We start from the raw sequence: 16049 nt of genomic DNA on the forward strand, positions 1-16049 counted from the left end.
AGTACCTTTCAATGAGTGGCCACAAGAGCAACACATACTCAGAATATAGTTAGATTGCCACTCTTTTGGACTATGGAATCACTGTGAAAATTAAAGATATGTAAGGTACAGGTCTTTATATACATGCCTATAATAGTCCCTATAGGACCAGGGACAATTCTGTCTAGGTTAAAAGGAATTTTACAGGGGTAGTACATATATGCTCAGTGTTTGTCTGCACAGTATAGGTAGCTCCACACTTGGTCTCTTTGCCTAGCACTAATATTCCCACTCATGCTTCTACAAATGTTGATGCAAAGCAATATATGGGGTCAGATGTAATGATGCAATTTAACTTGGCAAAACAATACCCAGATGTAACTTGACCTCCATAAACCATTTTACCCTTTGCATTTAAAGTACTCATCACCATAAATCTTATCCCTCCTTCAATCCCAGTTATTATACACACATGCAGAAGGGGGCTCTCTATTCCATTGCTAGTATTTTTGTGTCTGACATACGTATTCCATTCTGGAGTCCCTGCAGTGCTGTTTCCCTGGCTGCATTCCCAGGATCCTATGCTGCATCATCTGTACAGGTTTTATTTTCCCCACATCATACCTCCCAAGCACCTTTTGTCAGCATCGTGCCTCCTTATTGATGGTAAATCTCAAATGCTTTTGGATACAATTAGTCACTTGAATTTGAGGATTCACACACTGACTAACTACAGAATGTGATTTGTCTTACTGTGAAGATTATGCTGTTTAAAAATGCATCATTTTGTTTCAGGGGTGGGGGAAAGTATATAAAGATTTTGGGGTTTTTTTCTTCCCAGAAATCCCTTCCTGGTTAATAACATTGTTCTGTTACACAGCAAAACCCTGCAGAGGCTGTGACAAATAGGGAGGTCATGGTCAAATTTAATAAGATCTCACATTCCCTTGGAAATGCCACCAGGGAGCAGACAAAAGCAAGCGTTCGCTGAGCTCCTGAGGGAAGGCAGAGCAGTTGCACAGAAGCCCTTGGTATGCAGATGGTGTTGCTGCTTTTAGAAACGGGTTTAGCTCTGGAACCAATGGTAACAAGCTGATGGGGCTGCTGAGGGACAGAGAGTGCCACCCCGCAGCTTAGAAGCACGAGCTGTATGTGGAGATGATCTGGCTGGATCTTTGGTCTCCTGCCTCTACGGTAACCATCCTGCTCGTTTGGTAGAGGTAGAAGGGTGAAGCTGAGCAGGGCAGCTCCTGGGAACCCCCAACTTCTCCCTTTTAGCTTCAGATTAGCAGTGAAAGGCCTATCTGCAGGGCATAGCATGTCCCATCCTACACACTGACTGTCACAACAGGTAAGTTATAATGGGCTACAGGGGGTGGGGAGAAAGAAACTCTGCTAGGAACTTGGTGAACCAAGTGACACATTTCACATAATGTAGACTGTCATCCATAGTCTTTGTATCTACCTGTGCTGGGCTTCAGGCGACTCTCAGCAAGCTCAGAAATGGCTCCTGTTGTAATGGTCTTCTTCAGCCTGGAGACTCCAGGACCTGCTGTCACCCCTGGCTTGGTAAGCATGTCATCACTGCTGGCCCTCTTCAGCTGCAACAGAGATTGTAAGCAACCAGAAGGTTAAGACCTTGAATAGTTCCATTAAGTCATTCAAAATGCAAGGTCCCTGGCAGAAAAGGCACATTTTCTTAAAGTAGCCCAATAGGAATATTGCTTCTATAGCCATATTATATATTTCTTTACATTTTTGGATTTGTTCTTCATTTTTGTGAAGCGGGTCAAGGCATAAATACTATTTCAACAGTGAGGAATAAGAATGGGAAAGACCACTCAAATAGGCAAATACTGAAAGACAGGGAGAACACAGGAGCCAGTCGATCTGGCTTCTCTGATCTTGCTGTGAATACCATTCACCACCTTTCCTTGCTGGTTTACATTTAGTCATGTATTGGGGCTGTGCAGGTAAATGCCAGTTGCAGAGCCTGGCACACTGAGTAGGTCAAAGCAGCAAATAACTGGCCCTTAATGTATATAAAGTAGAAAGATCCTAAAAGGATCTGCTGGTTCTCCACTCAGGATCATAGTTTTGGCCCAGTGGTGACTTTAGATCCTCTGAAGAGTGCCTGAGCTGCTCCAACAGTAAGGAACTGCCTGTTCCTTCCTGTGTTTCTCAAACAGGAGCCACCAAACCTCATGGCTCTATAAACTAGGTTACCCAACGTGAACAAAGAACATGCCAGAGACCAAGCCAAAATCTCAAAGCCATTTAGCTGAGAAATTCAGGCTGCCATAATAAAAGGCAAGAGCAGCCAGTGCAAGATTTAACAATTACCAACATGGTATGAGTTCAGCTATTTACCCTCCTTGGTTTTTGAAAAGCAGTGAGCAAAGACGACCCATGACGTCCTGACAGGACCTAATGCCATGTGTGTGACTGGAGGCTGTTGACTCAGATGAGAAACTGAAAAGGCTGTTCGCAGGAAAGCACTTTGTTCATGTGACCACCAAGGAAATCATTCCCAACAAAAAAAATGCATTGTTTCCAGAACAGATCAGCTGCACAATTCTAAAGGTTATTACCGATGTTGCATAAGCTTGGAAGAAGGTGAACTGCGTGCTTTCCAGCCCATGTCACAGTATGTGTTCTTTAAAAGCATTAGGGGTATCACTAATTTATTTACTTTTATTGTACATGACAAAGCAAGGGACATTGTTGCTGTGAGGGTGCATACTCAAGAAATCCATGCAATACAAGCACAATGACCATAGGATACAAGGAGAAACACTGAAATTACGTTGCTTCAACAAGCAGAAGTAGCAGTTTCTCTCAAGAACTTTGGTCACTGCTTTCCCGTTGGTGTCCCTCTCTAACAGCCTGGGTGCCTCTAATAGCAGTCTGTAATTAATTTCAGGGAAAATACTTGAATCATTTTAAAAGACCAAAGCTCTGGAGAGGGTCCCTAGAGCTTTTTTTCCCCCCCACCCTTTTCAGTTAATGGACACCTAAACTGTTTTCATGTATCAAACCCCACTTCCATTGAAGTTGCCCAGGGACACTCAGGGGGTCCATGAACCACAAGCTGAAACCGCTGCTTGAGTTAAGAAAAAAAAAAAGCAAGCACCCAAGCAGCACTCTCCCTATTTAGCAGTCCCTGAATTTACTTTGCTTAAAGTAAAATCTTTAAGCAAAATGAAGTCTCTCAGCTCCAATTCTTTCTCCCTTTCATCTCTTCCTCTGACTCAGAGTCTGTGGTTTCCTGGACCCTGTGAGCACATCAGGTTCAATAGCTGAAGTGTTGATCCGCTCCAGGATACCAGAAAGCAAATGTTCTGCCTTCTGGCAGAGATTTTCTCAGCTCGTTCTGGAATGGAACAATCTGACTTCCTGACCTTTAGAGACTTCTGCAGTCTCCAATTCCTTCAATGTGCCTCTTCTACAGCAGAAACTATGGTGCCTTTCTCTACCCTGTTTCTTCAAAGAAACCACTTTGATGATGTTGCATTTGCAGATGATGAACAATTTGAAGATACTCGCTGTAATTAGGAAGAAAATACTCTGCACTGAACACCATACACACATTAATTATACCAGATCTCCTGATTAAGACTCTTAAGTAGCATCCCTTCAGAGATGCTTGCCTCAGCCATACCGCACATACTCCAGTGATGAACATAACCTGCCTGGGGCACTACACTGAAATATCCTATTAATATAATGCAAGTTAATGAAATTAATCCTTCACTTGAGAAGCTGTGGCTATTAATGAAGTTTAGCTCTCCTCATGATTAAAATGCTGCACCATGTTATGCATTGTTTACTAATCTTTTAGTGCTGGAATCAGTTGTAACCAGGAAGCCCACAGTCTGTTTTCAACAGGGGTTATCTTGGTCTGTTCATTAGACAATAAGGTTATTTTTGTTTGCTGGCTGCAAGGGTACAGATGCAGCAGTAGTTCAGGTGTATTTCTCCCTTTTCTTAAAAACACTATTTTGATAGAAGTTTCTGCTATTTTTGAAATATATCTACATAGAAAGATAGAATTCATAAAATGTGTTCCATTGCAAGCAGTATCTTTTGTTAATATGTTTTACCTTGAAGGAAGAGTCAGATTTTTAGGACTTCTGGAAATCCATTAATAAATCTCTTTCAATTCCTTTACCTGTGTAACAATGAGTTGAATTAAGAATTTGCGATTTCTTTTTCTCACTCTTCAAAGTTAAGGCAATTCCCTCGCATACAGTAAGGAAACCCGCTCGTATTTTATGCAAATACAGTGTCTCCCCATCACATGCAAAATAACTTCAGAAATGTGTATTAGTCAATATACAGCACAATTATAATCTCCCTATGCTTGGCACAGTGATCAAGCCCACTCCAAGTCTTGGAGGTGTAGTAATGTTCCAGGACTAAACCAAAGCTTTAAGCTGAAACAGGGCTATAATGATGCTTGCACAGTCCCTAGTACCTTGCTGAGCCGAGATTCAAAGGCAAGTGATGTGGAAGACTTGGACGTCTTCATTCCTGTTGGAGTGGTGGAAAGAGATTTTCCTCTCTCAGCCCCATGACTCCCTGGCTTTGCCACTGCACTCCAGGGCTTGGCAGCACTCTTCATGCTCTCCCCAAATAACTCAGTCTACAGACCTAAAAAAAAATAAATAGAAATTATATACATATGTACATACATCAGAAATATGAACTGTCTTTGTATCATCTGAAAGAGAGCAGAGAGATTTGGCATCAGTTTAAAGGGCTGAAAAGGCAGTGCTAAACTTTATTCCCTCTTATACATATCAAACCCTCAGAGCCACTTATATTTTTCATACTGACTGGTAACACGAAGCACTGCAGAAGGAACAGTGACTTTTGTTAGGACTGTGCAAGTCAGAGACCTCCATCAGGCACTGCAGAGCACCTCTGAATGCTGAAGCACAATCAAACAGAAACTGAGAACAGTGAAGTCCACCGCACTTGAAGACAATCTTGGGATAAAAAGAAAACTATTTCTCTTACTTGACAGATCCAGCATCTTCAACTGAAATAATACTCACTTTATAAGTCACATGAGAAGCAAGTTTCCTAAGTTGTATGGAAAATGATATCTTTAGCTTATCAGAGTTTTCTAGAGAAACAGCAGTTGGTGTTGCCACAGTGATAAAAAGATGTTTCACAATACCAAGGTTTACAAAACATGGTAAAAACATAAAATCACTTCCCTGCAAACAAAAATCCAGATCCACTATTCCTCAGAGATAAGCTTATGCAAGAAAGAAATCCTGCCAGGAATCAGCAAATACACATGAATTCCTTTTTTTTTTTTTTGGATACAACTGAACAAATTTAGTCTGCCAGCAAGAACAACTAGTCTGTTTCTTTCAGGACACAGAGAGCTGCCAATTCAACAGCAAGCTCCAATCTGGTAGATCTGAAGCCATAAATTCTCCCCAGCCATTGCCCCATCCAAACTAGGAGCAGAATAAAGTGATTAGTTGGAGTTTTTTTCTTTATAGCCCCACCAGGCTGCTGAGATGGGAGCAAGAGGGAGGGGACATTGCCTGATAGCTCCTACCCTCCCCCTCTACATGAGCACCATTCTTCTTCTGCAGCTTCATTTTCCAAAATAGACACAGGATGTAGCTAAGCATCAGCCTTGTGTAGGCAGAGGCCAACTTCTCTTGCCTGTTAGAAAGGTAACCAAAAGATCTACAGAGATCAGCCTCATGTCTCAGCAAGGGGAATGTGTTTGCCCTAAGTTAATCACACAGGAGTCCAGCAGAGCTGGTATGAACTTGGACAGCAACCCTCTGACAGAGCTGCTGAAACAATTTATTCCTGGCTGAGTGAATAGAAGGGCTTAGGTGACCTTTTCTATCTCATAACTTGCTTTATACTTTATTTCACATTCATGAATAAGAATGCTCACTGGACTCATGGGAAACAAATCTGCTTGGGGCCAAGTCACATTTGACACTGACAGCACCTTCCAGGTGCCACCATGGTCTATTTAAGGAGTGTTCTGCTGCACAGAAGCAGAAGGGAATGTCAAGTGCTCTGCCACTGTTACAGAGAACAAAGCCAGCAAGTGACATTCCCTCTATTTATCCTTGGTGCCTCTTGCAGGGAAGGCTGTCTACTTCCTCCACAGCTCCAACCTGTCATAAGTTAGTAGGTATTATTATTACTAAATATAGTCATTACTCCATTAAAATTCTTAACACATACAGTGTGGAGCCATCAACTGATCTCATTAGAGGAGAAAGAGTAGTCTTTGTTAATGATTATGCTGATCACTTGGATCCTTTTTTATGTAGCCTGACAGATACATAAGCCATATTACAATATATGATAATGTTTAGCATTCCCACAGTTCATGATCTTCCTTAGCAAGCTTCAGTGCTTCACGTTATTTTAAAGCCTACCTTTCAATAGGCATTCCATTCACTGTATTTATATGGGTGAACAAGCCATTGCACATGCAAACTATCTCCCTGATTACATCTGCAAATTATGCAGATTTGGGGGTTTGCAGATCCAGTGGTTGCACATGCATCTTGCTTTATTATACCCTCTGGATTTCTTCATAACTGTACCTCAGACTTTCCTGCCTTAAGCTGTACAGATGCTTTCTTGATATCCCAAAGAATTTAAGTTTGAGTCATCCACGGCATTTTAAAGTTGTAGTGGAGCAAGATGCTCATTAAACCCTGATGTTAGAAGTAAGAGGTACTTAGACAGAACAAACCGCAACTTCAGAAATCCAGCCAGTAGCCTGAGGCAAAATGGCTTTTTCATGTAATGATAGCCGAGTTATGTGCCATGTGGAGTTAATATTTTACTACATCAAGCAGATGAAGCTAAGATTGGGTATATTTGGATGTATTAGTGTTCTCTGTATTTATATGGAAATCAGCATTTGTAAAAGAGGGAGGCGAGGCTTCTGATGTATTGGGCTACCCTGAATTTGCCTTGTAGATAGAGATTTTGGTCTCTGAATTGGGATCCCAATACTTTCCACAAGCGTTGTATGTACTTCAAAGAATAAGGTTGCACATATCTTCAGCTGTTTTCATTCCTAGCTAAGTGACACACATCTGAGTTACCAGAAGTGCTGTTTCAGGAGAAGTACTAAATAAAACTATTTCCCAAAAAAGAAAAGGAGTAAAAAACCAAAATATTGCTGTTCTTTGATGAGAACAGGGAATCCATTCTCAGAACCAACATCAGCTCTTCCATTCCTCCAAATTCAATTATTGCATTACAGGAAAACAAAAAAAAGTCTCATGGAAGATTTGGGCAGCTGGGACAATGGGAAACGCAGAAGTTCAAGTATCATTAAATGGCTCATGGATTGAGTTTGGTAGTAGCAGATGGTAATAGATTGTATTAAAACCATTATATATAGCTCGTCTACTTGTCTTAAACACACTACTTTTTCCACAGATAAACAGTTAAAAGCCAACATAATTCTAAACTGGTAAGGAAAGAAAAGGACATCTTTTAAGATGCTCAGGTTGAGACACCCAAATTCACCCTATTCCAAATCTTACATTAGGCAGCAGCTTGTCAGAGCAGTGCAATAACTAGAAAACAGCCTCTACTTCCTCAATGTGATTTTCAGGGCAAGGCTGGCAACAGTAGCTGGCAGAGACCATGCTTCTGAGCCAGCAGAAAATGACTTTGAAAGCAGCCAGTCATAGTCATGGACTATCCTTGAATAAGAGCTTGGGAATGGGATCAACTTATCACAGCTGAATGGAACTTGGAAGAATGAATCTTTCAGGTCTTTCACAAGTCAGGACAAAGGGAGTACATACATACTCATGTTCAACACCATTTTGAACACAGCTTTCCAAACCTTGTTTACCTGTTGTTTCTGCCACGAGAGAACAACTCCCAGTGGTTTAGAATACACTGATAAAGTCAGCCTACTACATTTTAACTAAATATCACCCTTTCATTCTGAAAGGACCCCAGAGAGATGATGACTTGATCTCTAGGCTACCCAGAGAGAGAGATCTCTGACGCAGCTTTCCACAGGAGATGCAGCCAAGCTGCTTTTGCAAATACAATGACAAAAATCACTGGTTTTACGCCCATTATGCCTCAGTACATTTCAGATGAGATACTTCTGCTCACTCTCCTGGAAGATGACTCACTTTAAGCAACGCCTGAAGCTCTGATTCCGCTTTTCATTTCTTCACATTTCACAGGGAACTTTGCTTGGAAAGCAAACAGAATACCACCAGCCCACAATTCAGTCTTTCCTTCGGCATCAGCCTGAGCAGGTCACTAGCGGGCCACAGTTAAATCTCTGTAGATGCCCTGCTTGGAATTGTACTCTGAAAACATGTAGAAACTGAAGATAAGCAGCAGCTCTGTGCTGAATAAATGAGGGTTTGAACCAACAATCTGTTGCTTCAGCAAAGTCAGCTCATCACCAGTCACTTCCAAACTGCAGGGGTTTTAAAAACAAGGAAAAACCCCAAACCTTTTACCCTTACGAGTGCTGGTGTCTGAACATCACACCTCCACTGAAACAGGAGAGAATCAGAGTTTACAAAAATTGTAAAGCTGGTCCTGACAGAGCTTTTGCTCTCAGTAATCCTCAGAATTCCCTGCAGGCACCAGCCTTTAAGAATTCAGGCCATGCTTTATAGCTCATCCTTTCTCACTGGTGTGCTTAAAGGGCATTTGGATAATTTGATGTGGACTATTTGGGCAGCTGACACAAGTTCTACAGTGGAAAGACAGTCCATTTTACTTGAAATTTTACCAATTTATTCAAGATTGAGTAGACATTGCTTATAAGCCAGTCTACATGCATTTATTAATAGAAGGTCTTTAGAACAGTCTAGAATTATTCCCATTTTCTGGCTAGAAAAACTGGATTAAGAATTCATCCCAACTCTTCCAGTCAGCATCAGCAGAAACAATGCGAGGCTTCTTGGATCTGAAGGTTTGGCTATCCATCAAAGGAGAAATTCACCAGTCCTGTACAACAAACTCCTAGGAAGCACATTCTGCTGACTATTAAAGGCTATTTTACTCTGAATAACTAAAAAGATACGTTGATTTGAGTGATGACAAGCAATATTATTTTACAGTCAAGAAACCTGGCAGCTGCACTAGTAAGTACATAAAAATTATAAGCATATCTGCAGCAATGAATTCACACAGGAAAATCCCCGGTGGGGGGCTACAGACACAGGTTATCTGTACCCCAGGTGCTTTACATGGCTTCAGTTCTGGTGCTCATGTCTCTGTGTAGCGCTACTCACTTAACAGGACAGGCAAATTAAAGCAGAGTCATTCAAGTTGCTTTGGGAAAATGAATGAAATGAGGAATGATGAAAACTCATTACTAGATCTGAAGAGCCATGTACCAGATGGCAGGTTCATTGAGACCTGTGAATGCCCAGCAGTTCTGGAAAAGGAGGTCAGCAATGCCAGCTTTGCAGACAGGACTCTCCAAGGACACATGTCCATGACTTCGGTGGGTTAAAACCCACAGTCCCCAGTGCCACTTTCCTGTAATTCAGTTACTTTTCATTACATCAAAAGGTCAGACTATTCCAGAGCCTTTATTACACATCAAAGCACAATTTTCTTCTGTTGTGGTTTAAGCATCTAAAATCTGCATCATACTTGTACTATTTTCCCTCTAACCTAATCTATCTCTGCTATTTTCAGACAAACTATCAACTGGAACATAGAAATATCTAACAAGTTCAGTAAGCTGTAAAGGATTTTCTGGCAGCATGTAGGAAGCTGTATGGCAGGATAGCCAGCTGGGCTAAAATAGAATTCTCTTCTGCCTTCCACATCAATTCAATTTAAACTACAATTTTTTGGGTTTGACAGATGCTTCCATATGACTCATCTTGATTTCTTAGCAGGTAGCAGGAATCAAGCCAGGGTCACAAACCAGGGAAGTTGATAGTCCAATAAAGGAACTGGCAACTTGGATAGAGATGGCAGATAAAAACCTGTTTGGAAATAAGAGCTGGCTAACAGTTAAAAATCAAACTGTCTACTCCTTTGGTTATCTTCAGTACCTTAGAATCATAGACTCACAGACTGGTTTGGGTTGGAAAGGACATCATGATCACCTGGTTACAACCCCCTTCCCTGAGCAGGGACACCTCACACTAGAGCGTCACCCAAGGCCCTGTCCAACCTGGCTTTGAACACTGCCAGGGCTTTGTCTCCTTAGGCATCTGCTCCATCCAGCTCAGTGTGTTGTATTTCTGTATTTAACATACCCATCTTCTCTTTTCTCTAGTTTGTTATGTTGGGTTTAGTGCCTTTGAGGCTCTCAGTACAACCTTCCTCCATTATTCCTCCACACAGAGACGCTTCCCAGATTTTTTGCTGGTACAAAGCTTAGCTTTTGTTAAAACTGGATTAAAGAGCCAATAACTACAAAAAAATCACAAGCCAGACCACCTCCTTCCCCTGAAACACAGCTCAAAGGAGCTGACAAGCTATGCCCACTTCCCCACATCTCTCAGGCTCTTGATTTTGCTGCCCCAAAAGTATTCGTCATAAACCTGACCCTAAACACTGAGCAGCAGCTTCTCCTAGTCTCCCTCAGCAGATTTGCTTGCCAGTCTCATTTGCAGCTGAATTTTCATGTTTTGCTGGTAGAGTACAAGGAGACATCACTTGGAAGTTTTCATGTCCAAACTGCATGCTGCAGCAGGACAAACTGCATGCTTTGTACATGCCCCAAGCAAAGGTGGTTTGAGTATTATTTTTTAACTTTCAGGAGTGGAGAAAAACGTACTATAATAACACTGCAGTTATAGACTCCAGGTGCTTTTGCAAGCAATTAAGTGTTGATAAAATTTAGATATAAAACAAATACACAGACATCAAGGCACATACATGCCCATTGTCACCCAACTAATCATTGGGAAAGTGTAAAACAAAATACCAGTCCCAAAATTTAACCATCAGTAGCTCTGATATTGCTTCAGAGTCACATCTTCAAACTCCTCATTTTGCTAAGGTTGCCTGAAGATGTATCCTCATACAAAAGTTACTCTTACGGGTTGCAGTTTGCTTTGTTTTGTTTAACTGCTCTTCTGTGTGACTCAAAAAACCCTAGAAGAGCACTTTCAATGTGGCATCAGATGAGAATTTCCTTTGCAGGGCACATGTCTCCCTCCCTCTACAACATGAGCAACTTCAGCAGAGCCAGTTCCTTACCCTTCATGGCATCAGATGGAAATCCACAGATAATGGAAAATCTATTAGCTCTCCTAAAGACAAAAGCTACTTTATTTGTGATTACAGTGGCAACATAAAAATGATGCTGTCACTTAAGGCATTTCTTGCCTATTTCCTTAGTGTGTTCTTCATAACTCTCTAAAACTAAGATCAGAAATGGCCCAGGTGAGGACAGTTCCAGCCAGCCACAAATGACAGGTTTCTGGCCACCAACTCAGCTTCCAAAAACCAACCGAAGACTGTCAGAGTCCGCGTCAGCAACTGCAAAACTCCATGTCTCAACATCGCTCAAAATAAAATCCTCTTCCCGCAGCAACCATTAGAGTCACTGATGACTTTTCCAGGCATGGACAAATGAGAACAGTGCAAAACCTTTTGCTCATCCTCCTCCACAGAAGTTCTCCCAGGAGTTTTGGATTTGTCAACCTTTAATTCTTAGTTAAATCTCATGAAAAAAGATTCAGAAGTTGCAACCAAATCCTCATGTGTGCATGTGGAAAAAGGATTGATTTAGCTGCATTTCTCTTGTCTGTGTTCAATATTACTGGCCATTTATGACAGGAAAATACAGCTATTTTACTACTTCTCTAGATTAAATACCCAGAACTGTCATCCAGCAGTGACTGATGCTTGAAAATGGAGCCCAAGCTGTACTTCTAAATGTCTGGGAACATGTTCCTCCTGTAATTTAAATTGTACTGTTAGTACATGGATAATCAATCTCCTCTTTCCTCACCCTGATTATCTAACCAGTCACAACTACACACCTCCAAAGAAAAACTACTAAACTACCTATGACCCTGATCTTATAAACAACATGGGGGTAAGGAAAAAAATCCCAACCTATCTGTAACTTTCTATTCATTAGCCCTCCCCATTCATTAGAAGGGCAACAGCAACTACCAGCTGGATGGTGGGATACCTGAAGAAGCCCAAATGTCATTCAGTGATGCATGCACAGGCACAACTGTATGCTTGCTATCCATATACAGCACACCCTGCTTCTCTGGTTTAAGTAGATGCATTCTCTTGGTAAGGTTGAAAGGCCAAGAGTGATATGATCTTTCACTACCTCCAGGGCAAAGAGTTAGATTTAAATGTGGCAATTACTGATGGATGCACACAAGCAAAAGGACAATCTGAAGGGCAGGGTGGCAGCATCCATTTGTAAGAAGAGACAGATAGAGGCAGCACATAGAACCATGGATTAGTTAGGGTTGGAAAGGATCTTAAGATCATCTAGTTCCAACCCCCCTGCCATGACACATTGCCATACACAAGCATGTAGTGGCAGAATGTACACACAGAGGTTATGCAATAACCGACAGATTTTATTAAATCACATCAAAACTACATCCAGGAAGTGATTTCACACTACAGAGTTTGGAGAATGCATTTTTAGAAGTAGTAGTTCCCTCATTATTTCAATGTATGACAAGTGTATCAGTTCACATAGTACTGACATCCCCCCTTTGGAGACAGAAGTCAAAAGAAAGATTCAGGAAAGGTAGAACTGCTGCACTGATTTCAAACTTCCTTTTTGAAGTTACAACCATGTTATAATTGAAAAAAAAAATTAAAGTAAAAAAATAGGTCACTCTGGGCTTTCCCCACTATGACTGTACCCTGATGGGTTTAATTTATGTTCAAGTATATTGCAAGTTGAGAACAAAATGGTTTAGAACCATTTCAAGGTAGCTACTGCTCATTAATTCAGGTTCTTTGAACTACTGTCCTGGTGAATACAGCACAAAGCAAGTGACACATATGGTTCACACTTCATGTTTTGCCAACCCACAAGGAAGAAAGAAAAGAAGGTTTCATTTTAGATAGAGCAAGAGCTACATAATTGCTAAAGAAATTAAGAATAATTACAAGTGGTTTGCCTGATAATTACCTGCCATTACATTCTCTGTAGCACAGAGGGTAGGTACACCTACAAGAGAGAAGGAATGATCATGTTTTTTGGAATGGCAGAGACACAGCATGTAGCTACATGGGAATACTGACTGGTACAAGCACAGACTAACAGGTTTCCTGTCCCCTTGAAATGCAAAGGGATGAGACTGCAGTCAATGCACTCATTTGGGATCCACTTGGTTCTATCCTCAGGACCAGAGATTTATTGCACTACTTCAGCCATGTCATCTTCCTATGCCTTAGTTTTTCCGTTTACAATTATCCACTAAATGGCATATTTATGAAGATATATTCATTCATGTGCCTTGGAAAGGAACCCCACAGAGAAAAGTAAAAATGAGATAAATCAACATCTGTCCTACAGTACACAAGGGAACAGCCTCACACCAAGATGTTTCCCTGGCTCCCATTTCCTATCCATCACAAGGCAGAGAAATAGTCAAGATACAGAAGTTATCCCTTGAGACAGTTACCTTCCATTAAAGTACAGAATAGATCACTCACTAAAGCTAACAGGGAACTTGTGAACATTTATTTGAGTGACAGTGTGAATTTCTAAGAGACAGGGTTCTTTGCAAAGATGAGGACATAACTCCAAAGCCACAGGAGAAATGAGAGGACTTCTGCATTTTAAAAATAGTCATATTGAACAGGAACAGAACAGATTCAGGCAACAGTATCAACAGTTACAACTGTGAGTTAAGGACCACTAATGGACATAAACACCCATCTTGGTGGGCTACATAATAAAATTCAATTGTTTTAGAACAACTGTAGAAGCAAACTGGGAAGGGGTAGTACATACATGTGTGCATGTTAGGATAAGGTATGCTTGTGCTATCTGTCAAAAGTGTGCACGGAATACTGTAGTTCAGCAAATCAAATACCCTGTCTCCTCCTGAGGTTAGGAGCAGAGAGCATTTTATAACTTTGAAAGGGTAGAAGAGAACATGGAAATCAGCTCCCTTTGGAGATGAGACACAAAGGGTTAATAGGGGACATCTAGAAGAACTTAGACTGAGTACAAGAGAGAGGTAGAGAATCCCTGTTCTCAAACCAGTTTTACCAGTAACCCTCTATAGCTACACATACAGGACTTCACAACTTTGCCATATTACATGCCATATAAATGCTATTATTACTATTGTTATTATGAGCAAGCTTCAGTCCAGGGTAAAATTTTAAGGACAACTGTTAAACTGCTGTAATTAGGGTCCTGCTGGCAATCTGAAGAGCTCTTTGCTGATGTGCTTTAAGAGGGCACCCAGCTGGCACGCTCCCCAGTGCTCTCACTGATCACCTGCAGAGGCATGAGCTGCCAAACCTATGTGCTTAGCAGCTTGGTCCTTTCTGCCCTTTGACTGGACTACATGAACATGCAGTAGCAGAATGAAGTCTGCTCCTGCTCCATGTAACTGTTGGAGAACAACCTTAAATTGCCAGAAAAGAAAGCAGAAAGAGGCACAGAAACAGTTTCAACCATTCTGTCACTACATCTACACAGCTGAGCAGAAGAAAAATACAGTAGCCAGCTCTGACTCACATGGTGGCATTTTTTGTTATAATGGCTTTTAGACCTTAACGGCTTTTAGACCGCCCCCAGCCCATTTTCAGCTAATGCAATTGCTTCCATTATACATTTGTTTTATGCAATTTAGTTTTAAAGTGAGATACTACTAAAAAAAGTAGTTGTTGAGCAAAGCAAGTCCATTCACTCCAAGAACACGTTAGTGATCCTAGAACACATCTAAAGATAATACAATTCCCACCTGAAAAAGTAAAAGATATTAAAATACTTACAGTAAAAGCTTGTCCTCTTTTCTGCATTAAAAAGAAAACTGTCTTCCACTAGCTTCTGACAGCATGTGCAAAACAGACTAAAAATTCAGGGCTTGAGTGCTTCCCTGAGAGGAAAACCACATTGCAGTGAGACAGAGCGCTGCTTGAGAAATGATTCACATACGGAAGCAAGCTGGCTTCGCCAGCGCTTTGGCATTCAGCACACACACACATATGCACACTTGCTTACTCAGGGGAATGAGAAATATTATATTTTCATCAAAGCAAGGAGGATTTATGCAAGAAAGTCATTTGTAGCCCACCTCCAAAACACTGAGATGCTTCAATCTGTAAAGCAGACGAAGAGTTTCTTTCACTATTCCATCAACCCCAACAGCAGAATCGGACACTGGGCAGAGAGCATAAACCCCAAATAGTCTGCATGGTCCAATCAAGTAGCAACAAGCAGCACACAGCGTAGGAAGGGCAAGGAGGTGGCCACAGAAAGAAGGCTTTTTTTCAGAGGAAACCACAGAAGCAGCTTTCAGAAGCCTTTATATTCAATACTGATAATGTCTTACCCACTGTGTCAGCAATCACAGCCAGGACACCTTAGACATTTCACTTGCCTCCATCACTGCTTCAAAAGAGTGGGAAGGTATGTGTGTGCAGGGAAGGAAAATTCACTTAAAACAGAGGCTTTTACACCAGAAATAACTAGAATCAGTCCTGAGTTACTTCTCCTGAGCTATCCCAAGCCTATGGGTTTTTTGTTTGACTCTGTCCAGAGAAGGGGCTGTTCACACTCCAATGTCTCTGGCCCAGGACACTCAGGCTGTGGCTACAAATCGGGAGTTCTCTCCCAAACTCCAGAGAAGGATCCTTTCCCAGCAGTGTGAACCTAGTATATAAGCAGTGTTAATGCTATGATAATAACCTCATAATAGAGAGATAAGGAAGATTCACAATATCAGCCTAAAAAGAGTTGCTGCATCTGAACAGTTCAACCTTACCACACCCCCAAAACCCTTACTCCAAGGTGCCAAATGGTCTTAAAGGAAACTCATGCCAAGAATAAATTCACATTTCATTTCAGTGTTAGCACCACTACTGTTATTGTGGAGTAACCA

The 16049-nt window shown here is 41.3% G+C and overlaps 1 protein-coding gene across 6 annotated transcripts in view; it reads right to left on the bottom strand.

Moving 5' to 3' along the window:
* SPECC1 (sperm antigen with calponin homology and coiled-coil domains 1) overlaps positions 1-15359 on the bottom strand; it is an 84324-nt gene extending 68965 nt beyond the window's left edge. For 3 of the 6 annotated variants that reach the window (XM_062622391.1, XM_062622390.1, XM_062622389.1), the window contains exons 1-3: positions 14941-15089; positions 4457-4632; positions 1445-1580 (exon numbers count right to left, since the gene is read on the bottom strand). In XM_062622391.1, the coding sequence (XP_062478375.1) occupies positions 1445-1580; positions 4457-4603 (283 nt within the window). In that variant the 5' untranslated portion in view covers positions 4604-4632; positions 14941-15089. Of the gene's footprint in view, positions 1-1444; positions 1581-3380; positions 3525-4456; positions 4633-14940; positions 15090-15242 lie in introns of those variants that run through there. The other 3 variants (XM_062622386.1, XM_062622384.1, XM_062622387.1) reach the window with 3 other exon arrangements.
* Between the last annotated feature and the right edge of the window lie 690 nt (positions 15360-16049).

The sequence above is a fragment of the Pezoporus occidentalis genome, unplaced genomic scaffold (genome assembly GCF_034315485.1).
Source record: "Pezoporus occidentalis ecotype Australia unplaced genomic scaffold, CSIRO_AGI_Poc_V1 ctg241, whole genome shotgun sequence".
NCBI lineage: Eukaryota > Metazoa > Chordata > Aves > Psittaciformes > Psittacidae > Pezoporus > Pezoporus occidentalis.